This window comes from Microtus ochrogaster, linkage group LG5, assembly GCF_000317375.1.
Source record: "Microtus ochrogaster isolate Prairie Vole_2 linkage group LG5, MicOch1.0, whole genome shotgun sequence".
Lineage (NCBI taxonomy): Eukaryota > Metazoa > Chordata > Mammalia > Rodentia > Cricetidae > Microtus > Microtus ochrogaster.
Genome location: NC_022031.1, coordinates 59353344 through 59378650, shown reverse-complemented (window position 1 = coordinate 59378650; position 25307 = coordinate 59353344). Strand labels below are relative to the sequence as shown.

At 42.3% G+C, this 25307-nt stretch overlaps 1 protein-coding gene across 1 annotated transcript in view; it reads right to left on the bottom strand.

Moving 5' to 3' along the window:
- Clvs1 (clavesin 1) overlaps nt 1-18907 on the bottom strand; it is a 126596-nt gene extending 107689 nt beyond the window's left edge. The window contains exons 1-2 of the mRNA XM_005362293.3: nt 18742-18907; nt 6804-7428 (exon numbers count right to left, since the gene is read on the bottom strand). Coding sequence (XP_005362350.1) covers nt 6804-7258 — 455 coding nt within the window. The 5' untranslated portion in view covers nt 7259-7428; nt 18742-18907. The remainder of the gene's footprint in view (nt 1-6803; nt 7429-18741) is intronic.
- Between the last annotated feature and the right edge of the window lie 6400 nt (nt 18908-25307).

The window sequence follows — 25307 nt, the reverse complement described above, 5'->3', positions numbered from 1 at the left end:
GAGAGAGAGAGAGAGAGAGAGAGAGAGAGAGAGAGTTAATGTCACATATCCTTTCTGTTAACTCAGATTGGACTCATGAGCTTCCTACAATTCTCTTTCTTCCTACTCACAATGGGGACTGAACAGGCCATTCACTCTTATCATTCTGAGTCATCTCAAGTCCCTGTGCGGCATCCTATTCTGCACAGCCGTCCCTGACTGCACGCCATGGGGATGCTCCGAGAGTGTCTTCCTTGTTCTCAATGAGTCACCTTGTATCCCTCCCCTCAAGGAGAGTTGAGGAGTGTGATGAAAACTTTGAGTGTGGATCCCTGGGCTACTTTGTCACTTACAGAACAGCAGTGGTGCAGATTTTTGTTGTGAACAAGTTGAAACCCTAATTTTGAAAGGGAATGAAATTACGCATAGAACTTTCTAGGAGGATGCAGTCTTCACTTTCAGCCTGGGGAAGACTCCCTTCTTTGTTGGAATGCCTGTGCATAAATCACAGAATGAGACTTTGTAAACTTTCAGGAATATGTGGCATTGGCCTCTGTATCTGTGGGTTCTGCATCTGCAGACCCAATTAACCAGAGGTAGAAAATATTTGTGTATGTGGCAGGGGGGGGGGCGGCTGTATCAGTATTGAACACACACTGACTTCTAGCCATTGTTCCCTAATGCAATAAAATAACTAATAGCAAACACCTATAGTACATTATTGTGGAGACGACATAAAGGGTTTAGGAGGATGTGTGTATAAGTTGCATGCAAACAGTATGCCATTTATGAAAGGGACTTGAGCATCTCTGGATTTTAACATCCATGGGAAGTTCTAAAACTGGTCCCCAACAAGCACCAAGGGGTAATCATAATGGAAACACTTGAATTTGAAATGTCCTCTCAAAATTCATGCACTGAAAGTTTGGTTCATAATGCATCAGTGTTCAGATAGGAGGCTTCTGGGAAATGGATGAGGGGCCTTTGTGGACAGACTGACCCCCTTACAGATTCACACTTCATAGACTACTCAGTGTTGATAACACTGAGAGGCAGGGCCTGGTTGCAGGAAGGAAGTCAGTGGGTATGGCATTGAAAGGTATAATTTTGTTCCCAACCCCCTTTCTCATTCTTTCTGCTTCTCAGCTGCCATGGAGTAAGCTGTTTTTGTCTTCTGCCATCAGGCCACGTATAGACTGAAATCTCAGAAGGGCTGAGCCCGTGCAAACCTTTCTTCATAAATAGATCATCACCTCAGATGTCTTGTCCCAAGGAAGCCGACTCGGACCAGATGGATAACAGATATTTCTACAAAGTCGTTATCAAGCTCTCTTGATGGCTTTGAGAATACAGGGTTTCTTTTGCTTGTACAATGCCTGAGACAGGGAGTATTAAACATTTCAGTGATTCACACGATCCTGCACACTAACAACAACACAACCCCACCATCTATCCACTGGGGCTTTTAAGATTCACTGTACTCAGATCTTGAATTTCCTGTTTTGTGCTTCATCACACACATGCACACTCAAACACACATGCATACTCTCTCACACACACACACCTACATGCATACACACACACACACACACACACACACACACACACACACAGCCTTGCAGAAGCTCACGCGGTATTTTGAAACTTCTAACAATGCCAGGGCTGAACAATTTACTCCAGATGTCTTTGAAATTAACTAGGAATGGAAGCCATGAGCCTCAGCTCTTCCACGGGTGATCAAGTTGCTCCCCAAAGAAGTCAGCACTGTCTCCTTCCAAACTACTTTCTTCGCCATCAGTAAGTTAGTGATTCTCTGTCTCCCCATCAGCTCTTAGCAATAAGTGAGAAAATGTCTGTGGAAATGCTTGGGAAATGTAAGGTACTTGCAAATCTCTCTCTCTCTCTCTCTCTCTCTCTCTCTCTCTCTCTCTCTCTCTCCCTCCCTCCCCCCCCCTCTCTCTCTGTGTGTTCTAGTATGGACTGGACCTGAAATAACAGGACCCAACTCAATGAAGGCTCTTTCCCCAAGATATCTGATTTGCCAGAGCAGAGCCATGAAGACTCAAACCAAGACAAAAATGTGTTTGTCAGACTTTTTGAAAAGTTGATATTATTAATTGAGCATTTTTTTTCTCTTAAATGTGAGTTTCTAAAACAATCCATTGGAGTATGATTGACTTAAGTAAATTACTGAGGACTTTGGTACCTCTTTAAAGGTTTGCTCTACTTCCTCAGCTTTGCCCCACCTCTAAGTCCTAAGCAATACCTGGGGCTTGCTAGTCCTCAGCCCAGGCCTTTGTCCCGTGTTGCAGGGTAAAGCAGCATGTTTGTCCTTCTTGTTATCTCCAGATTTGGAGGAATTAATCAAGCTATTCGCCAGCCTCTTTACTCTTTAGCGAATTATCCCAATTTAACCATTCCTTCTAGCACCTCATCTACCATGAGGAAATCGTGTTTGAAGCTAGTTTTCAACTTACTGGTTGATTTCTGCACCTCCAGCTGTGGGAGGCAATAATACTAACACAGGAATGGTCCATACATCTCCCCATGTTCTTACTTGAAGCAGATCTTCTTGTGTGGGATACCCTTCTGTATGCTATGAATAAGTTTTATTACCATTGGTTAATAAAGAAGCCAATTTAGCTAATAGCCAGGCAGAATAGGGCCAGGTGGGAAATCTAAACAGAGGGAAGGCAGAGTCAGGGAGATACCAGCAGCCGCTAGAGAAGCAAGGTGTGAGGTAACAATCCACGAGCCTTGTAGTAAAATATAGACTAATTGAAATGGGTCAATTTAAGTTATAAGAGCTAGTTAATAATAAGCCTGAACTAATAGGTCAAACAGTTTGTAATTAATATTAAGGTGGGTGGGAGAAATACCTCCAGTTACAATCTTCTATCATGTTTCCACCATTCTAAAACTTGGGGCAGGAACAGCTTATCTGCCTACAGAGTGATGTATGCTGTTATAGTGTGCTATAGACTAACGTGTGTCAACTGGAGTCCCTAATTGTTTTCTTATAACCTAAGTATGTTATCAAAAATAAGATGAGCCCTTTAAACTTCTTCTTGGAGCCTTCCAGCCCAAACAGACTTTGGAGAAAATAATGAACATTACAGTCTGACATGGTTACAATTTTCACAGTTTTCTAAGTGCAAAAAGTTGATAATTTTATCAAAGGTTTCTGTGTTTAGAAAGTATCTTTTGGTCTGGTATCCCAGGGATTTACCTGTGTGGGCTTTTTTATTCTTAAACTACTTCCAGACATCAACCTGTCAAACGTGTGGTCATTGCCCCTGCTTTCCAAGTGAGAGACTGGGTGTTAGGATTTCAACTACATGCTCCAGAGGGGGGAGGGTGACTGGTCGGGAGGTAACTCAGATCTAAGGTGGCCACCTGGCTTCAGGATTTGTCATTTAAATCTCTTCTGTGTCCTGGGCGCTCCCAAGAGAGGCTTTGTCTTTGCAGCAGCCTGGGAAGCCTGATGTTTTACCAAGTTTCCACTTGAGAAATGGAGACTCTAAGAAGTAAAATGATGGGAGCCATGTTTAACTTTTGTTCTTGACTGAGTGAAACCCACGGATAAATACACATGTGCCCCTCCGCTGGTCTTTTTCTCTGCAGCACCAGCGTCCTGGCAGCAACGGCTCAGATCCAAGTTTGCAGCTCAGGGGAAAAAAAGGGAAGAAACAGGTTTTCTTTAGAGACCTTAAAGGGTCAAAGTGTGAATTCTTACTCAGTAGATCAAAGGAATCACGGAGTAAGGGTGTCTCCTCGTGTCCCCACTGCCCTTCAAGCTGGTACACTAGAATAACAATTCTGCTAGCTCTAGAAGGCTGGCTGTATTTACGCTGTGAATGAGTATATAGGATTTACATATTTACCTCATTCAGCCCAGCCTGGCAGCCTCACAAATCACAAGCCAGATTTCCGCTGTTGGAGCCTCTACCACTGGGCAAGACAAGCTTGAATTCTGCTAGCTCCGTTGCTGTCACGCCTTTGCTGTGACCTGCTCCCAGCCTGTCACTTTTATCAAGATGAATGATATTTACATCATTTTAATAAATATTAATAATCACCTTAATCTCAGTAAACTTTTCACATGAGACCTTCAAGACACTACCTGATCATCTAAGTCCCCAGAGAGAAGCAATCACTTTGCAAAGCTGTGAGAATTTCTCTGGCATACTGGACCTCATCTGGGCAGGATCTGTGTGGCTAAGATCTGGGGAGAGCAATCAGGTGCTTTACATAGGTGAATGGTGAAGAGAATGCATAATCCCACTCCGGTACTGAAATATTGTCCCCCTGAATCCAGTTCTAATTTATTTGCCATCTGTCCACCATTACTTTTGAAGTCAGATTTTTAAAATATTAGTAATAATGCCCAAAGCCAGTGTCTATTAAATGCTTATTGTATGCCAAACAATGAACTCCAGTGTGACATTGCTCTGTCCCCTCCACATAAAGACATCATTCTTACCATGCCTTCCAGGAGAGCAACCAGTCTCAGAGGGACTTCTTGTCTAAGGTCACATAAACACTAACTGACATGGGCACATCCACATTCAAACTGGTTTGTTTGCATCTAATTTAATGTCAAATAGACTCACTGGTATCATTCTGTGAACAGTAAAATGGTTTGGGTAAAATTATATAGTTAGGAGAAAATTAGGGCATAGAACTATGATAAAGAGGAGAAGAAAGAGATTGTTTTTTAAAAGTTGACTGAATGGGGAGCCTATAAAGTGATTTTGAGCATCCCTTCTAGACCACCAGATGAGGCTGAATGGGCATCTCATTTGTGAGGCATTAGAGCTAGAAGCTTATTTTACACATGAGGAAAGCAAGGAACAGAGAAGGAAGTAGCTTGTTCAAGGTTATAATAATCATAAACATTTTCATTATTTCCTCGGAGATTTGTCACCTCTTATTTCTTCACAACATATTTGGGGATATATTCAGACCAAATCTTAAGCGAAATACAGCATTTTACTGTGGTTCATTTCTCTCTGTGAACATCAATGCTCAGTGGTACTCAGCACAGAGTCTGTCCTAGAAGATGGAACCCCAGAAAACCAAAAATTCAGCACAACCGTGTCAGCCTGTTATTCTCCAGAATCATCAAATCCTTCCAGTTCCCAAATCCAAAATGCGAATGTGCTGTTCTTGGAAGTAGGGCTGTTCCCTTCAGTTTAGATGCTGTGTCTATGGCTCATGTGCCTCAGGAGGACTTAGTCAGTATAGGGGCTAGCTGTGCATACGCTGTACCATCTATGAGCCATGAACTGCACATGGGTCTTCACTGATGAAGACCACATGCTGTCTCCATTGTCTTAAGTGCCTCAGAGTCACCCTCTACGTGTTCGGTGATTGAATGCTTCAGATGAGCGAATGTAAAAATCCAGCCGTTTTTCTCATCAGCAGAGCAGCGTAAAGCAAGGCTCGCCATTAACTGCAGCATGAACTCGACAAAGACGATGTCAATCCCGCATCACTATTAGTGTTCCAGGCACAGAACTGACAGAAGTCTAGGGTAATTGTGTTGAAACACGTGTATACTTTCGCAGAGTCAGGCGGTCCTGCCTCGATTTGTCACCCAGGAAATAGTCAACGATCGGAACGACCTCCTGCACTACTGCTATTCTTAGAAAGAGCAGTGACATAAGGCAACAGAAAGATGGGCTAGAAAATCCTATAAATAGCATTGGAAAGGTTTTCAATACGCTTTCAATTAAGCCTGTGCTTTCCCATGAACCCAAAATTTGCATCCATGATGTTCTTGTGAAGGCTCCACCCACAGATAGCGCGTTGGAGATCGGCTCCTCCTTCACTTTTTCCCTATTCGACATTGACTGTTTATTGTGCTACTCCACTAAGAGATAGACATGGGGAAGGTGTCATAAACTCACAGTCTCATAAACTCAGGTCTCATAAACTCACAGTGACATTATTTAACTGGGCTGAGTCAACTGGCTCTCAACTCACAGGACCAGGACTCAACTTCCCTTCTGGTTTCACTTGCTGTGTGACACTGAAGCCAGGCCCTTAACTTTTCAAGTTTGTGTGGCATAAAATGGGAAGTATGGTAAATGGCAATCACCTTTATCATGTCAAGGTCTTAGGTGGGTTAAACGAGATCATACGAGTACCTAGTAGAAAATGTAGAAATCACCACAAAAGATTATCTACTGAACATCATACAAACTTAAACAATACCAATGGAGGCAGTGAAATGAAGATACTAGGAATGTATTTTTTTTAAAGAAAAAAATGGGTGTGGGTGGAATTTGGGCAGCAGATATTAGAACTAGATCCAAAGATGACTCCATATTTTGGTATGAGAGACTAGGGAGAGGAATGAGCATCCTTACAGAAGAGGGTGGTATACCCAGCCTCCAGAGTGTAGAGCTGTGGCTCTAAAAAGGAAGTCCATTTGTAGGGACAATCTGGCATCCAGAAGAGGATATTAAAGTCACAAAGAGAATCCACAAAATTATTTTATGTGTGGAAACCAATCCAGTGAATCCATTTTTTTTTTGTGCTGTTGATACTAAAGGTGATGACGCCGACGAAAATACGTGAACCTTCTAGAATATCAGCCAAACCAATAAAATAAATCCCATTTTGATGAATGGAACACTCCCTTGTAAAGCCCAGTACAACTCAGAGGCTATGATTCTCCCATGAACTTCCCTTTGGATGGCATTACACCTGGGTCCTAAACCGTGGAATGAATCTTGACCTAAACCACACAACCCCAGCATGCAGTGAGGATGCACTATGTCAAAACAAAGCCAAGTAAAGACACTATCTACATTTACCTACTCTGATCCCAATTGGCAGCAAACAGCAGGAGAATCTTCCTGCCGTAGTGGTCACGGTTTTCCAGCACTCCGGGGAACCCATCAATCAACGCCCTCTTAATGCCGGGATCATCCGCCTTGAAGTTTTTGAACATGTCCAGGTTTAGCTGGCGGTACTGAAAGTACTGGGCCAGGAGTCTGAAGGCATCGGCTTGGTGAAACTTCCTGGCTCGGAGAAAACGCAGGATGAAGGCATCATCTGTACGTAAAAACCCAATGTCCGGCCTGGTGATGATCATGTCTCTGACTTGTTGAATGTCCTGATGTAAAACGTCCGGGTTCTCATTCAGTTCCAGGCGGGCTTTCTCTATCGTGTCTGGACTGAGCCCAGCCTGCAAGTGCGTCATCTTGGCCAAATCTCCTTCCCAAGTGCTTAAGCTCTGAGGTTTGGGAAGAACAGAAACTGGTCCCATTCACGGGAAAGCGCGCTGACTCCGTGGCCCATTCAATGGTTCTCCTACGAGACTGCCCCCAAAACAGACAAGCAGAGAGGCTTCTTCCGATCCTTGGGAAACAGCCGGACATTCAGACCCTATGTGGTGGTGGTCATCCAAACCAGAATGAAAACCGAGGTCATGGCTTACTGAAAAACAAATGCACACAAGAGAAACAAGAGAGAGATGATGCAGAGAAATTAGGGGCAAATGAATGGGACCCTAGCTAGAAAACAGCACATATACAAATCATCAGTACTGATGAGTACATATCCTGTAACTAAACTGTGTATGATGCTTTAGTTAGGGCATCTGCCCTTATTAGCAACAACTTAAATATTTGATATGCAAATATTTGAAATACATTCACAAAAAATTTAGTTACAGTGAGTGACCCCTTAAGATAATTCCCTTTGGTCAAAGTATCAATAGAGTATTATTTTATTAATGACAGGTTTTGTTGTGGTGGTTGTTGCTAAAACATGCTTTATGGGACTGTTCACAGGCCTAGGTAAGACAGACATGGCTCCTGTACAATTGATTGTTTCCCATTCGCCTGTTTCTTAAACAGAAGTGTCTCAGACAGAAATCTGCCCCTCACATCTTTTAAAAGCAGCCATTCACAACTTACAGTACTACGATAATGCTAAAGGTCACTCTAACCTGACCTCAAGGTACCTAATTAATGGTAAGAGTACTGTCGCAGTGGGGTGGGTTGTGGCAGACACACCCAGGGCTGGGAGGCTGACCTTCAACAGGCTGGTGGTCCTGGATTCTATAAGAAACCAGTTTGAGAAAACCATTAGGAGCACACCAGTAAGCAGCACTCTTCCATGGCCTCTGCATCAGCTTCTGCCTCCAAGTGTCTTTGAGTTCCTGCCTTGGTTTCCCTCAATGGACTGTGAGTCAGGATAAGTGAACTAAATAAACCCTTTCCTCCCCAAGTTGCTTTTGGCCTTGGTGTTTCATCATAGCAATAGTAACTCTAGCTAAGACAGACACTAATGACGATGAATAAACCCAAACTGGAAGAGTACCAAGCAGTCCAGGCAGATAGTCACCTAGCACTGAATGGCATTCAATGTTACTGCATCCAAAAGACAATTTTCAGTTTCCAGTCTGGGTGACATCTATCAGTATTTGGCACCGGCTGTTTCCTCCTTAGAGCATCTTCTCCTTCCCTCATTCCATTCTCTGTCCATATGCCCTGGTCATGCCCTGACCTCCCCTGCCCATCCCCCAGCTCTTTGCCCATCACTGCTCATTCCTCTCCCTCTGTGCAAGCCAAAGCTAGAATTTTCAGGATCCTGCCCCTGTTCACCTGCACTCAAATAGCTTCAGTTCCTAGCGTTTGCTGGATCTCCAGGCTCCTCTCTCTGTTGGCCATGGAGCATCTCTCCGCAGATGCCCTACAGGTGCTACAAACACATTATGTTCACAACTGAACTAATAGTTCTCCGTCCTGAATTTGATCCTCCAGCTCCATCTCTTAGTGAATGACATCATCTTCCAGGCAGATTCACATACTGGAAATCTAAGAATCAGCTCTTAGTCTACCCTCTCCTTCATGATCCCTAACACACTTTTTAAATAGCTCTCAAATCTGCCCATCTTTCCAGCACCATGTTTGCCGATATAATTGAGACCATCACTACTCGTGTTTAGAATGGAAACAGGTTTTCTGCCGCAGCCTCTCCTGCCAATCTATGAATTCTCTATATTCCCATTATTCTTGGTATTACAATGAAGATGCACTCATACCACATGATGATCAACATTCATTTTAAGCTCCTACCTCCTCATCATTCTTCAGAACTCAATCTGAAAGTCACTTTCCCCAGGAAACCCTCCCCGGTCTCAGAAGTCAGAAATCAAGTGATACACACACACTTAACCACACTGTGTTATATCAACAGCGTCACTTCCCCCTTCTATTTAGAATCTCCTAAAAATGGAGGTGTCTGATGTTTATCTGTGAATCCTCAGTATGCAGCATAAAGAGGCTCAGCTCTGCGGGCAAAGAATTTCACTGTGACCACTGACATTTTCTCAATGCCTAGGATATGGCACACGAGGCAGCAGATGCTACCAGCTACACAAAGCATCAACGAAAACAGCAGTCAAAATACTGTTTTGACAAGTCAGTATATCCCCCATGTCTGGGGCAGGCTAATTTTCCTTAAATAAAGCCTTATAACTAACTTTTAATGTCCTCCCTTATCTACAAAGAATTCCCCTGCCCCCAGAGAATCTCCCCTAGGCACATTGTATTTCAGATCCTGGTCTCACTGAAGCATTCTGGGTAATGTTCACAGTTCCAAGCCAAGGAACACAATGCTAAGATCACAAAGCATAGCGACAGCTTGCTCCCTGAAGAAGATTTAAAGCTGCTTTGGAGCAAGTTACTTACCTCACAGTTGAGGGAGCTCAACCATGTTTTCCAGATAAATGACTATGGGTTCAAGGGGAGAATTGAAGTCACATTTTTCATGCCCTGCCTCCATACATAGCTATGCCTCCAAACCATAATATCCAAAATAAATTTGCTCCAATCTTCATCTTTATTCTGTGTTCAGCATGCAATAGAAGCTTCTGGTGAGAATAATCCAGTCAGGGTCATTGGATTGCATGCTTAAGATGAAATATATATTTCATTAAACGTAAATCCTTCCTACCAGAGCCCGAACAGCCTGCTATTTAAATAACACCAATCAATGCTAGTTAAGGTACAAGAAAAGTTGTATGGAGAATGTTTATCACAACGTAGCATTTTCAATCAGCCACAAGCTTTAGTTGCCACTCGACTGTACTGGATTATGAATAGGTTACACCGGCCATGATGTCCTCCTCATGCGTGAGAGTGGTTTCTCTTCCTGATGGTATTCATGAAAATGATAATAGCTACAGTTCGTTATTCACCATAGATCTGTTTATTATGTCCTAGACACTCACAGATTCTTTTCATAGACTACCATACTCCTTAGAACAACTGTATGGAATGAGTGGAAATTGAGATGCAAAAATATTAAATTACTCGCCAAGAGGCAGGCACTGGATGGCAGTCCAAATAATCACTCTGTACTATGGTCTTCATTCACCTACTGATTTGCCTCTTCTGTGTAGCAGGGGTCTCAGTATTTGCAACTTTACATCTGTATGACATTCTTATCAAAACTCCAGACCCTCAGCCTCCTTCCCTCACTTCTCTCCCATACTAACCCTCCTATGAGTCCAGATCTGCCTCTGGGTTGCCAGGTTTTTTTAGACAGTCTAGAGCTACACCCTACAGATAGGTGCTCATTACCTTCATCTTCCTTTGTTTTCATTGGGTGATGACTGGGGCTGTTTAAGACGTAGTTGGCTGTGCTTTTCCAGCTGGTGCTTCTTTTGCTCTTCTTGGTAATGTTTTCCTTTGCCAACAATTCAAAGACCCTGCCCATGTCTCTGAAAGACCCACCCTCTTTGCCGTGCCTCACAGAACACCAATCAAGGCATCAGCAGAGAGGTCTGCTCACCAACCAGAGGGAGCTTTAGGAGGGTACAGAAAGCTGTTCTGCCCAGTGCTGGGGGGGGGGGGTCACTCACGGCTTTGTCTTCTGAAGCAGAAGCATCTCTTGGAAGGCCAGGATGGAGAATGCCTGCACGTATAACCCATGCATTTTTCTAATAAACTACAACTTTGAGTCTCTACTGCTTGTTGCTTAAGTTCTTGACATCCCTAGGTTCCCAGTATTCATTTAACTCAAATAAGACAAAGAATAGATCTATGTACCTATTTACCCATAAATAATTCAGTCTTCAGGAAGTCTATTTATAAACGTATACCATTTTTTTAATCTTTATGGAGAGTAACAAAGAAGTCCTTTAAGGAGGCAGAGTTTTTCAAGTGTAATCAGTTCTCTTATCATTTATTATTTTAATCTATTTATCATCGTCTTCAGAAACTCATACTCAGTGTGGGGGAGGGGGAGATCAGAACAATTGTAGTGATGTCCTCCCTAAAAATATATGATCTATTTCAAAGCATCTTTCATCCATTATCTTTTGCTTTGTTACAATGATCTTTCAATGTGTAGAAGAAAGATAATTTCCTGGGAAATGCGAAGCTAAAATCATGTGGAATAAGACAAGCGAAGGTGCTTAGGAAATGAAAAGAGCTCTTCCATTAGCTGTAATATTCTTGTTAATATCATAATTATGTTGTCTCCAAATACATAAAAGAAACTGAGATGCATGCTAGCTGCCAGGCTGGCTTAAAGTCAAATAATGAGCTTGGCGTGGCATTGGGAAAGAAACAAATGTCTGTGAGGGCTTGTTAATGTGCCAAGGGCTTTAACATTATATTATCTAATTTCTGGTCAGTCTTTACAGTTAGGTTGTTAGTTATTAGGTGAAAGGGGAGATCGAGAGCTTGGACTAAAATATGGCAAAAAGGACAAACATCCATATCTCAAATTACCTCTCTATGTTTTGTTCATGGCTACTTTTTATTTGTGAAGAGGAGCCATCTTGAGCAACAATCTTGTCAGCAGCATCATAGCTCACTCACTCAGGACCTCATGTCAGGCATCGAATTTGGAGAGGGGAGGGAATAACTGTTGTCACGACCAGAAAGATAAAGTCTATAAACCCTCACTAGGCAGAGTGACTAAACTTGTAATCACAAGATTCTGGAGGATAAGGCAGGAGGATTATGAATTTGAGGCCAGCGTGGTATACAAAATTAGATCCTGTCTCAACAACAACAAAACCCTACAAGAACTTAATATTGTTTGAAATATATGAACATAAATCACTAGTAAATAAGACTACAGATCAGTGTAACTTCTGTGTGAATTTCACATAAATAATAATATAAACATAAAATGGAAAACTTATGTTTATTTTGTGAGCTCTCTTTTTTTTACAAAAGGGTGAAAAATGAATCTTCATGATAAGCCCTACCTATAAAAGTCTAATCCAGTACATTATTCACTAGCAGAAATGAAAATTTTTACAAATTTTAAACCTATGTTCTCTAAAACCTCATTCAAAATATTTAAACTGCATATATATATATTCACCTAAAAATGCTAACGAGAATTTTAATTTGCTTGCTTTGTCTTTTAGTTATTTATTGCTTTTTTTTTAAAGGGTTCTTTTTGTGTAGCTTAGACTAGCCTCTGGTTCACAATCCTCCTGTCTCAGCCCCTTGAGTGTTGGCATTACAGGCATGTACCACCACAGCCAGCTCAAAGGGGATTTTTATACGAAATGAAATGAAAGCAGAAGCTGCTACAGCGTCTAGACTGTTGTTCACAACTGGACAGTGTTTCTTCCTCTGTTTCCTGAACGCTAGTGGGTTCCCTTTCTGCTAGTGGAGAACACATTTCAGTCTCAGGGCTTGTGATAGTCACACATTCAGAGTGTGTCATTCTTTAAAAGAGTCTTTGCAGTTGCTGGGTTTTCAGAAGGTTGTTGTGACTTACAGGCCATCTTGCTTTGTAAAGACAAAGAGACTGGAGCCCTGCTAGTAATAGCCTGTTGTTAAGTGCACTGACTTTCTGTTTCTAAATTTAAATAATTTAAAATAATTTATTATGTAAAATAAATTAAAATAAAAACCAACCAGTTTCTCTTCCCTCCTCCCTTCTGTCCTTCCCCTTTCCCATCTACTCCCTTCCCATCCACTCCTCCTCCATCTCTATTCAGAAAAGGGCAGGCCTCCCCATGAGCTTGCTCAAAATACATCACCTCAGGTTGAGGCAGGACCAAGCTCTTCCCTCTAAGTTATAAATGAGCTGCTGGGTGAGGTAAACCAGCCTGAAAAACAGGTCACCAAAAGCCAGCTAAGCTCCAGGGAGAGGTCCAGCTCTCACTGTTAGAAGCCTTACTAAGAAACCAAGCTACACAATTGCCACACACATGCAGAGGGCCTAGCTCGTCCCATGCAGGCTCCCTAACTGGTCCAGCATCCACTCTTGAGCTCAGGTCCCCGTCTCTGGGTTACCCCATCAGGACACGCCTGACTAGCACAATCTCCCTTCTCCCTTTCTTCTGCAAGGTTCTCAGAGTCCAGAGCTGTGCTTGTCTGTGAATCTCTTCCTCAGCTTCCATCAGTTCCTGCATAGAGTACCTCTCATGGCAGTTAGGGAAGTCACTAATCTGCTGACAGGAGAAGGCCAGTTCAGGCACCCTCTCCACCACTGCTAGGAGTCTTAGCTGAGGTCATCCTTGTGGGTTCCTGGCGGTTTCCCTGGCACCAAGTTTCTTCCTAATTCCAAAATGCCCTCCCACCAAGTCTCTTTTATTACTCTCTCCCCCCATCCTGCCTCCAACCTGCCTCCAGCACTGGGGGGGGCAGGGGGGTTGGGGGAATGGAGGGATGGGAACTAGAGTATACTGACTTTTATAGAACATTGGGCAACTTGCAGATTGAAGCTCTCTGTACCAGGGGTGGAGATTAATGTCTGGAAGGACAGAGGGGAGACTTTTAATCATCAGGAAGTGTGGTGTGATCAGAAGTTAGGCCTGGCTCACCATCAACATCCCATCACCTTTAGCTCAGTCCTAACCCAGGACTCACTCCTGCTCCATAAATATTCATTGTGTAGACTCCCTTGGATCCTTTTAAAATAGCAACCAAGTACACTGTCACGTGCTTCCATTTGTGCCTGCTCTTGAGAAAGGTTATAAGTAAATTGCTATAAGTTCCATCAATGTGGAGACAATGAGATCTTCTTACCCAAAATAGCTGCTAGATTGAAAGGAAGATAGAACAAGTCTCAGGTACATTGGGGCTATTTGGCAGAGAGTTGAATCCTGAGTCCTAGAACAAAATCCTGCCATTTTTTGTTTTTGCCTTGCTGTGTTATGATGCAAAAGGGAGCTAGGCAAGCCGGAAAGCAGCAGAGTACCCTTCTGCCTCTTCGCTGGGTTAGGATGGAAGTTTTTCACTAGAGTAACACTTTTTTCTTAATCAGGGTATCTTATGGAAAGACAGTGCTTGGGGGAGAAGGCTATAGAGATGTGGAAAATGAGCCTGAAATGTCTTCATAGGATATCTCTCTACTGCCATAAGAAGTCACGAGCAGTTGGCACTCCAATGTCCAAAGCAGATCAGTTGCATTTGGTAGGCATGTCATTGGGAGAAGAAGAGAGAGGGAGAAATGCTTCACTATTTTATCCTCAAAGGAAGAAGATATTTTCTTCAAAATAGACTCCATTATCCTAGAAAAATAATCTGGAGGCATAAGATAGATAGGGCTCCCCAAGTGATCTTTAAATCTCCCTTGTCACTTCATTTTTCCAGGACATCCGTGTAATGGGACTCTTCTCATGGGTGTGATTAAGATAACAATGGGTGCAGCAAGGATCAGGATGAAGAAAACTCCCAGGCAAGAGTGCAATGGAAAAGTCTTTTTTGGGGTAAGGCGGGAGGAAAGAAGAGCCCGCACAACTTTCTCTCAACTGAACGTGTGATTTTTGAGCTCTCACTGCCTCAGAAGTTGGAATGGTTTGATTTTGTTTCAGTTAAACTTCCTTACTAATTACACCTGAAGGTACGATATTTAAATAAGAGGGTAACCGGGTAACCGTTGTCTCTCCTTTTTCAAGGGAGGTCCATGCACCGTGTTAAGTGAAATAAGTCATTCATAGAAAAACAAATACCATATTCTCCCTCACATCTAAGGGACAAAAACATTGATTTGATAGAAGAGAACAGTCATTGAGGCTGGAAAAGAGAGGAGGGATGGACAACAAGGAGATGTGAGACACGTACCAGAATACTGTTAGATCAAAGCAACAAACTTCAGTGTTCAGAGCACAATGGGCCAACTGCAGTTTACAACGACTACATATCCTAATGCCAGCAGAAGAGTAGCTAGGTTCTCAACATGAAGACCTGATCACGAATCTGATTTGATCATTGCACGTTGTGTACATTCATTGGATCACAAATCTGATAACTATTATGTATCAATCAAAATTTCACCCAAATATTAGTAGCAGCCTCAGACAGGTTATTGGGAGCAGACTACTGCGATGCACTGATGACCCACTGACTGAGCAATAAAATCAGACTTGAGAAGCAATGACCCCACAGTGCTGAGGTGAATGACCTACCCCAAAGCAAATCTTGAAATATTGGTTTTCAGAAGCACCGCATTGTTAATAGAAGGATGAGCGTGTCACTAGGGCATGCATACCCACTGGACAATTGTACCCATGGCAACTTATTACATCACCCTATGAGTTACACCCACATATGCTTGCATAGTATATAGCATCTAAAAAGAAGGAAAGGAGGAGAAAGGAAGGAGATGAGAGAGAGAAGAAGGAAGTGAAATGGGGAAAGAAGAAAGAGGGTTGGGAAGGGAGAGGGGAAACAAAGAAGGAGAGAGGGAAAGAGAAAAAGGAGAGAGAGAGGGAAAGAGGGAAAGAAAGACAATGAAAAAAAGAGAAAGAAATATTAAGTGACTCAGTTTTGACGAGTTTGCTTATGTAGTCTGTAACTTGAGCCCTTCAATCATCCCTTGGCCTACAACTTTGTCCCTGCCTCTCCTAAAACTGTAAAAATACAGAGCACCAAGTAACCTATACATGTGGTACACATAGAGGTCTGGAAGTTTATGTAATACATCAGAGTAATAATAGAATCAGAATCCAGGTGACTCTATTTTAAGGAACAGAAATGGGAAAGGGATAGCCATACATCTCCATGCTATCTAAGAATCAAAGATTCACCTGTAAGTTTCTAGAACACAGAGTACATCATCCCAACACATGTAGGGAAATGTCTGAGCACAGAAAGTGCTTCACAGGCAGGCATTGTCTGGCCAGTTGGTTTAGCTAAACAGGATATAACTTTCTTTAAGCTAAGTACGACTTGGATTCGCTAGAGACAAAACACCTGGGGCCAATGAGGGTTGCAGACTTGTGCTCATTCACACTGTGAGCCAACACAGCAAAGATCAAAGCCAGCCAGAGTCCACTTAGTAAGGCTGGCTCTGCAGCAAGGGAGTCTCTGAAATCAGAGGCCGGTTTCTCAGAGATAATAGGCTGTTTCTCTTGTCCACCCCAAAGATGCAAACAAACATAACCAGTTCTAACAGTTCAAGATTTCATCTTCTAGGAAATGAGCCTTCAAGCTCTGTATTCAGATTCTAAAATGCTGTGCCCTTCCCCTTCTATAAGTGTGTCTACAAAAAGGGCACTGTGCAGAAGAAAAAAAAACTGTTTCTGTTTAACCTTAAATCCATTTTTAAATGGGAAAGTTTTGTCACTAGTGATATGAAAGAAAAACAACACTAACTCAAAAAATAAGTGTGGAAGACACAACAGGAACACTTTAGAAAAATTAATAAGCTCAGCACAATATTTCAGACGGGGAAGAAGCATTGCTTTAGAGACAGGTGCCTGTAAGTCTCCCTGAAGCCGCACTGCTTTGCGATCTCACCAGCCTCAGGGAGCTGTATTAAGCACAGGAAGACAGCAGTTCTAGAGGCTTCGAATTCCAGGCCTGTGTTTCTGGGGAAGCAGCTCAAACTGGCAACATGTACATGTTTTCAGCCACCCAGTCTCAACCATTCTTTGCCCATAGATAAGGGAGCTTTAAGCAATCTTTCCCAGAGACTTGAGAGCGCTCGTTTGTTGTGCATATTACCAGTCTAAGAACAGTAGTGGGTGACTAAAGGCAACACAATTTGCCAAGTATTTTCACTGCTTTTCTTGGTTTGAGCTTAAACTTTGGAGCCCCTTAGTACTGTGCTTTTAAGTTCATAAAATTAGTAACAGTAAGCAACCTTGGCCTGATGCTACTATTCCTCATTCATGAAGATGATGGAGCATGAATTTTTGCACAAAGCTTCTCCCAGAACAGGTCTGTTTGTGAGTCTCTTTACTTTGGGTGGTGCCTCGAAAATACGCACGGACAGAACTTGCTTCACTGTCCCTGTTCCAAGAGGCGGATTCAATGCACAAGGGTAGTGCCAAGTGGCTTTCTGTGCCCTGCTTTAAACATTCTTGTGAACAGGGACCTGACAACCTTTCTGCTTGGATACAGCACATTTGAACTAAAATGCTGATTTTTGAGAAACAACTTGCAAAAACAACAACAGCAACAAAAGAAACGACAATACTTTGCACCCAGTACAATCAAATCTAAAGAGTCCCTTTGAACACGTTTATGAAAGGGGCAAACACTTGTTTGCTGTTGCTGGTTAGCTCTTGTAAAGCAAATGATCCTGGTTAAATCAAAAAGCTACCATGACCTAGGACTGGACCATCAGGTTCAAATTAATGAGCTATTTTGAAAGATGTTCCCACTCCCCATCAGCTCTGATAGGAGCCGATAGCCCTGTAAAACAGAGTCAGGCAAACCACAGTTACATAAAATGACTTTTCAGTTTCTGCACCCTATTACCCGTTACTAGTCGAGGAAAATGGTGTTATTGCCTGATTACTGAGAAAGCACATGAGAATCTTGCCTCCCCAATCTGAGCCAGTCCTGGACTAGTAATGAACAAAGCCAGGCCATCTGCTCAGAATATCATTACCACTTTGGTCATTCAGGCAAGGGATATATATCTGTTCTCTTTCCAGGAGAGGTTTAAGATGGGGAAATTGAAATAAGTATACAGGAAGAGCCGTTTTAGCAAATAGAATTTCCTGGTGAACGGCTTATTTGTTACACTAATTTGCTACATCATCTTAATTTTCATATTGGCCCCAGATTTAACCTTTGGTGTTTTCATTTTATAGAACATAAAAAAAAAAACAATTCCAGAGTTTCTACAGTAAATGCTTAGGAAGAAAACCAGCCATGTGGGTGCTGTGAGTCACCCATCACCCCCACCCTGCTTCCTGGTGACTCTTCATTGGAAAAGCAGAATATTGGGGCTGAGCTAACATTTCTTCCTGGAATCACACTATGCCTCGGGCCATGTTAATTTCTTGAACTAAACAGTCTCTAATCTGCTGAAAGGCAGCTGGCTAACTGCTGGTGTCTGGCAAGTCCCCATCTGTCCCCTTTCTGGGGTCTCTTCCTGCTGCCTCCACTTTCCCTTTCTCTCAAGCAGGCGTCTCTCTTTGTTTTTAGGGGTCTTTCCCCCTGAACTTTCCCCTCTATGCCTGTGGACTTGAGCTCTTGTCCTTTCTCCCTTGCGGACCTCAGGCTTTGTCTAAGTGACAAGACACAGTTGTGTGGACTGTAGTTACCGCGCCGGTGATGGTGGAGATGATGACGGCGATGGTGGAGATGGGGTGCTGATGGCTGGGGAGCGCAGGCTGGGCAGCGTGGCAGGAGGATGGACCGCGGAGGCGGTGGAGAGTGGGGTGCGGAAGGGTTGGAGTGCAGTGGGATTGCAGATGGGAGCTGTCCACGCGCCGAAGTGCTGAAACGCCGCAGCCATGGCATCGCTAGAGCGGGGACGGGCGGGGAGGCGCTGAGAACACAGAAGGAAGAAAAAGGCAACAAATACCTTCACACCGCCGCCCAGGCTTGCTTTGAGAATGTGTTTCTGCAGGTGTCCTCGCGGCTGAACTGGGTGGGTGAGATCCCCTATCCTGGCAGTTGGAGCTCAGATTTCTCTAGAAAGCTGTGAATGAGAGCCCGAGCTGCACGGGGCTGTGATTTGGGTAGGAGGCGTGTGCGCCAGAGACTCTGTCCTTCCACACCAAGCCTGGCTTTCCCCTGGGTCCTAAATGCCTCCGCAGGTTGTTCTCGCCCATTCCGGCAATACGGTACTAAGAAGTGTAATTTGTTTACACCTGGGATAGAAAGTAAAGGAAACTATCACTCCCCACATTTAAAGCGAAGTCTTTTAGACAGTGTATTTCAAGTTCCAAAATAGACCAGTCCTGTGTATGTAAGCCTGACAGATGGTAGGGCATCATATGCCTATGGAAAAAATAATTATTTTATTAGCAAATGACGTTTAGAAAATGAGCTGTTGGAAAAAGCTCAAATTAAGGCCCCATCTTGTCAAAATAAGTACACGTAAGTTAAATCCACCAGTGAAAATTAAAACACTTACAACATAACTAAAAGGTACATATTTTAATGATCTCAGGATATGTAACATTTTCTAAACAGAATAGTAAAAAGAAATCACAAGAAAAAGGTCAACAAGTTTGATGCATAAAATATTTCTTAATGCCAAAATGTCAAAAAATATAAATTATTACTTGGAAAAAAATCACAACAAATATGTATCTCATGCACAAATATTTCATAATAAAGAGAAAAATGCCAAAGAACCAACAAACATATTTTAGAAATCAACTTCACCACTAAAAAGGAATGCATAATTTGATATATAGCACCAAAGAAATACCAAAAGAAGAGAGAAAGAAAAGAAAAGATCATTGATGCCACTAAGACACTACTGAGAAAATGTACCCTTCCCACGGATCCGCTCAGGATGCATTTCCAGAGTCCTAAAATGTGTATGACACCCAATCTTGTGATTCTATTCAGCACTCTGTGTAGATAAAGATTTATGCATGTAAATTTCATTTCTGATCATAGAAGCTATCAGAAACAATAAACTTAATTTTATACAGGATGTGAGATTTTCCACATCAAAGCTACACTTCTGAAGAGTAAAGACAAAAAGAAATGCTTGCAAAATAGAAAAGAAGGAGATCAGACATTAAACGTAACATTCAGCTTCCACCTCTCAAGGCTGGCAGGATCATGGGGTGGTAAGAAGACATAATACGTAAGTGTGCTTTTTGCTAAGGTGACTCAATTTTCTTCCATGTGTTTGCCTAAATTTACCACATTTACTTAAAAACTGAAAGCTTGAATCTTTTTCCTGGATTCCTACTATATATTTCATCAAAACTATAATAATTTATATAATAATTATAGCTCTCACATGGTATTGCTCCCTCCCTCTCCCTCCCCCTTCCTGTCCCTCTCCCCACTCCTTCTCCAAGTCCCTCTCCCTCCTCCCTCTCCCTCCTCCCTCCCCCTCCTCCCTCTTCCTTCCCTTCTCCCCCCTCCTTCTCCCCCTCCCTCTCCCTCTCCTTCTCCCTCCCCCTCTCTTATATGTGTTATGTGTAACTCATGTGTCAGAGGGCAGCTTTGTTCACTGATGCTTGCTGCCTGGAACTTCACAGTTGTTCAATCCATGTGTCCCCAGTGGAAGAGTACCTGGGTGAATGGCATAACACACAACACATATAGGTGTACTTAAAGTATTTGATGAAGCTATGATTTTATGTGAAAATTGATCTGATCAGACTTATCCTATCAAAATGGTCTATGGGGGATGCTGAGATTTCATTGCTTAAGCTTAGTTGGAGGAGAGTCTTCAAAGCACAGCTCAGCTCATCAATAGACACATGCAAAGACACTAAATAAGAACTAGTCTAAGAAAATGCTTTCCCCAAAGAATTCCCACTTGTGCTATTTTCATTCAAACACACACATACTTTGATTTTTTTCTCTTACCCTGCCTTTCTCCACCCCTGATCTACTTCATGTACTGCAGTAGCCCTTTTGTCTCATGTCATGTTTTTTCCTTTTATAGATTCTACACATGAGAAAACATGTAATATTTGTATTGTCTGAATCTTCCTTATTTTGCATAGCATGGTGATTTCCAGTTGCACCCATTTGGGGGCAAATTACATGGATTCATTATCTTTGTTTTCAAAAACTATAATTTTCTTTATCCATTAATCTTTTGATGGGTATCTAGAGCAGTTATGCAATTGGCTATTGTGAATAACATTGCAGTAAACACATTTGTGTGGACATTTCTTGGTACGCTGACTCGGATCCCTTTTGGTACAGCTAGATCACACGGCAGTTTTATGCTAAGGTTTTTGAGAAATATCCATGTTTATTTCCTTGGAAATTGGACTAATTTATATTCCCAACAACAGTACACAAAGATTTTTCTCCCAATCCTTGCTAGTATTATTTTTTTGTGTGTGTGCTCTTGATAATGGTCATTCTGACTAATAGTCTATTTTTTCTTGATTTATGCCCTTTTAACAGTGTTGTGGGCTGAATGTGGTGACACAGGCTTATAATGCTATGCCTTGGGAATCTAAAGTAGGAGGATGCAGGTTGAATGCCAATCTAGACTATAAATAAATAAAGACCCTGTTTGATATTTTTAAAAAGTGCTGTATTTTCCTTCTTCCAAGGCGCAGTATTAACTGGCAACACCCCCATACTTCTTTGATTCTATCCAGATGAACATAAATATAAGTCACGATGTGGGTATTTCAGAAGTGTGTAATTTTAAAATTGTTTTTCTTGAAGTTTACCAGTACTTCATTGCCTCTGTTTGACCAGTGTTACCTTTTGGATAACCTTCACTATTGACCAAGACATTTGAATGATACCACGGATAATAGAGATAGGTTTTATATACACTTTCTAAGTGGTGAGATAGAAAAATTATATTTATATGTAGGAAAAATAATATTTATGTGAGCATATATGCTAACCATATGAATGTTGATGGTACTCTGCAAGTTGGGAAAATCATGACACCACAGGTCATCAGGAGATGGATGGTGACCACAAAAGCCACCTACTAGAGGAGTACAGTCCCATGTCCTAAAGTTTAATATCCAAGCTTAAAATTTAGCTTCACTGAAAGTAATGTAAAAAGGCCTTTTGTTTTGGCTTTATCGGGTTGAGAGACAAAACTGCATATAGCCAAGGCTATCCTTGAACTTACTGGCGTGCAAAAGGATGGCCTTGATTTCCTGGTATTTCTCCTCTGCCTCCCAGAATTATAGGCATGTGTCACCTAGCTCAGCTTGACCAAGTCAGTTTTACTGATTATTAGATTAGATATGCCTGATGTATGTGAACATTCACTTTCTCCAAAGTGCCAATGAAACTGTACCCTTTCCCTTCACACTCTACTTGTTAGTTCTATGATGTTTATAATCCCATCTCTCTAGTCCAGTGATTCTCAACCTTCCTAATGCTGTGACCCTTTAATACAGTTCCCCATGTTTTGGTGACCTCAATCATAAAATTATTCTATGGCTACTTCATTTTGCTACTGTTAGGAATCATAATGTAAGTATCTGATATGCAAGATCTAATATTCAGCCCCCAAGGCAGTTACAACCCACAGAATGAGAACCACTGGAATGGAATAGATTATATTATTAAATGTGATAGGGTCTGTTCTATTTTTAAATTCTTACATAATTCAATTTAAAATTCTTACATGTGGATTTCCTATGTTGGGCTTTTCTTCTGTTTTCTAAGGCCCAGGGTGTCTTTGTTCACAATTTTTCCTAATAATGGCAAAACCAAAATTGATCTTCTCTGGTGGATTTTTCTTGCTTATCTCTGTGGTGGTTTGAATGAGAAGGGCCCCCATAGGCTCATATGTTTGGATGCCTAGTCATCAGGGAGCAGAACTCCTTGGGAGGGGTTAGGAGATGTTGCTTGTTTGGGAGTAGATGTGGCCTTGTGAGAGGAAGAGTGTCGCTGAGGGTACACTTTGAGGTTTCAGAAGCTCAAATGAGGCCCCAGGGGCTCTTTACATGGTGCTGCTTAAAGACACGGGTGTAGGACCCTCAGCTACCATGTCTGCCTGGGTGCTACCATGCTCCCCACCTCAGAAGCTGTAACAAGCCCCAATTAGATGCTTTCTTTTATAAAAGTTTCCATGGTCATAGTGTCTCTTCACAGTAATAGAACACCGACCAAGACAGCTCCAATTGACAGCGTGCTGATATTTCACACTCTGCTCACACCCATCTTACTCTTCACACTGTAGCTGCCTGAGTGTTCGCTTGTCAGGACTATCTCATGCACATCAGTGGTTGGTGACCAGGATGAGAGTACAGACTATTCATGAGTGCACTGTTTATGCTTCCTGGTGTGCTTCTCCCTTTGAGTTGCTTATATCCCCCACCCCTATCTTCAAGGATCATGTCAATGCTGAGTATACTATGATCTAAGAATGGTTTGGTTATCAACAAGTGGAGGTTTATCTACCTGAGGGATGCCCTGAAGTTGGGAGTATAAGAATGGATTGATGCCCAGAGGAATTCTGGTCTTCATGAAAGAGGTATTAGGATAGGATTAGAATGGCGAAGCGACGTGTTTCTGAACACCTGTCTAACTTGAATGTTTAAGGGCTGAAAAAAAACTTATGAGGACTAAGGTTCAAATTGTGACAACAAGAACACTCTAGTTAGCTAGATCATATCTCATTCCATTTATAGCTCTGTAACATATACTTCAATATATTCCGCATAAGAAATTCCTAGTGATGTTTCTATTATGTAAGGTATAGGCCAGTTTTGAAGTTCTGGAGTTTGTATCATCAGGATAGCTAGGGGATGCTGAAAGCAAAGGTGTCTCTTCAATGGCAGTGGCTTCCCATAACAATGGCTTCTTTCTTAGCCTCCACATGTGAGGTGTGAGGAGAGAAGGCGGCTTGTGCTGCATAATCGCGTAAGCACCATCTGAGGGATTATTACATGAGGGAACAATAACGCCTGAGGAATGCATGCCTGCTCTTAGCACAAATCATTTCTGCGCATGGCGTCTAGCCAAAGTAAGGCTAATGGTTCTGCCTGTACAAGGAGGTTGGGAGGCGGCGGCAATCCTCAAGGTGTTTCATGATGAGTCGCTGAAAACACCAGCCTAAATTACAATTGTTCAAAACATATTAGCTTCTTTTCTTACCGCACAGAACATACTGAAGGCATCTCCAGAGACTCTTTCTACGACTACACCCAGCCCAGTTTCAGATCTCTAGATTGTATGAGACTATCTTATGCTCATCCTGCCCAGATGGGGATCTTCCTGTTCTAAAGATGTCGAATCTAAAAATACGATTTAGCTCCAACCCCCTCCCGTAACATACCAACACACAGTAGCAGACAATGACGGAGCAGGTGGTAACAAATACTTCAACCCAAGAAGGGAAACATTGTAGGAACCTGGTCACTGGGTTTCCAGGTCTGAAATCTCACTGGGCAGGTTGTGGGAAGACTTTCTGTGCCGAGGGCTACAAGATTTGCTTCCTGGGAAGAGTTGCCCATGCTGTTGACTTGTTGTCTCTGAGGCATGGCACCGCAGTCTGGGAGAATCTTCTCGCTTCTATCACATCACTCAGACACATATAGAATGGTAATTATGGCAAGTGCACCCAGCTGAATTCCAGTTTCCAAGTTTAATTTCCATCTCAATACGGCTGAGATCAGAGCAAACACGAAGTTCTTTGGACAGACCTGTAAGTCAATAGTCACAGTGTCAGAGCTGGAGAGATGGGTCACAGGTTAAGAGCACTGGCTGCTCCTGCAGAGAACATGGGTTTGGTTCTCATTACCCACATCGGGAAGTTCATTACCTCCCGTAACCCAAGTTCCAAGAGGTTCAAACACTCCTGGCTTCTGCAGGCGTCAACGAACATATAAGGCATGTATGCATGCAAGCATGCACACGTACAAGTAAATAAAGAAACATCTGTAAAACCACAGAATTAAATATTTAAACATTCAAGCATTTATTTCCTTAAAAGACTAACTAGATTAGCAAATTTAAGAAATAAGAAAGCCAAAACTAGACCATTAAATTGAGCAGTCTTTCTGTCTTAAGCACTAGCAGAGGGCTCCTGTTGAGTAACTACAACAATTCAATGTTTCTTGGGGACATCTGGAGAACCGACTTCACAGACTGGCCCACATGCTTCTACCAGCTTAGATGTGGACGACAGTGGTGTATCTCACATTCTTTTGGTTCAAAGTTTCACTCAGACTTCCTAAGGTGGCTTGAATGTTCCTGGATTTACACATTCTGATCTCTTCCAGGCAAGGGGACTGTGTGCTTATCAAGGTAAGCTGGCTTCCTTTGGAATGATATTAAAGAGTTTATGATGAAATTAATTTCACATCTTGCATACTTCCTACATAAGATAGTTACAAGCTAGTGCTTCCAAAGATGACGAGGTATCTTTTACCATATTTTGAAACAAATATAGCTTGATATCCTTGGAAGTAGGGGGACACTGGTTGCCAGGCCACTGCAGATACGTACCCTACACGG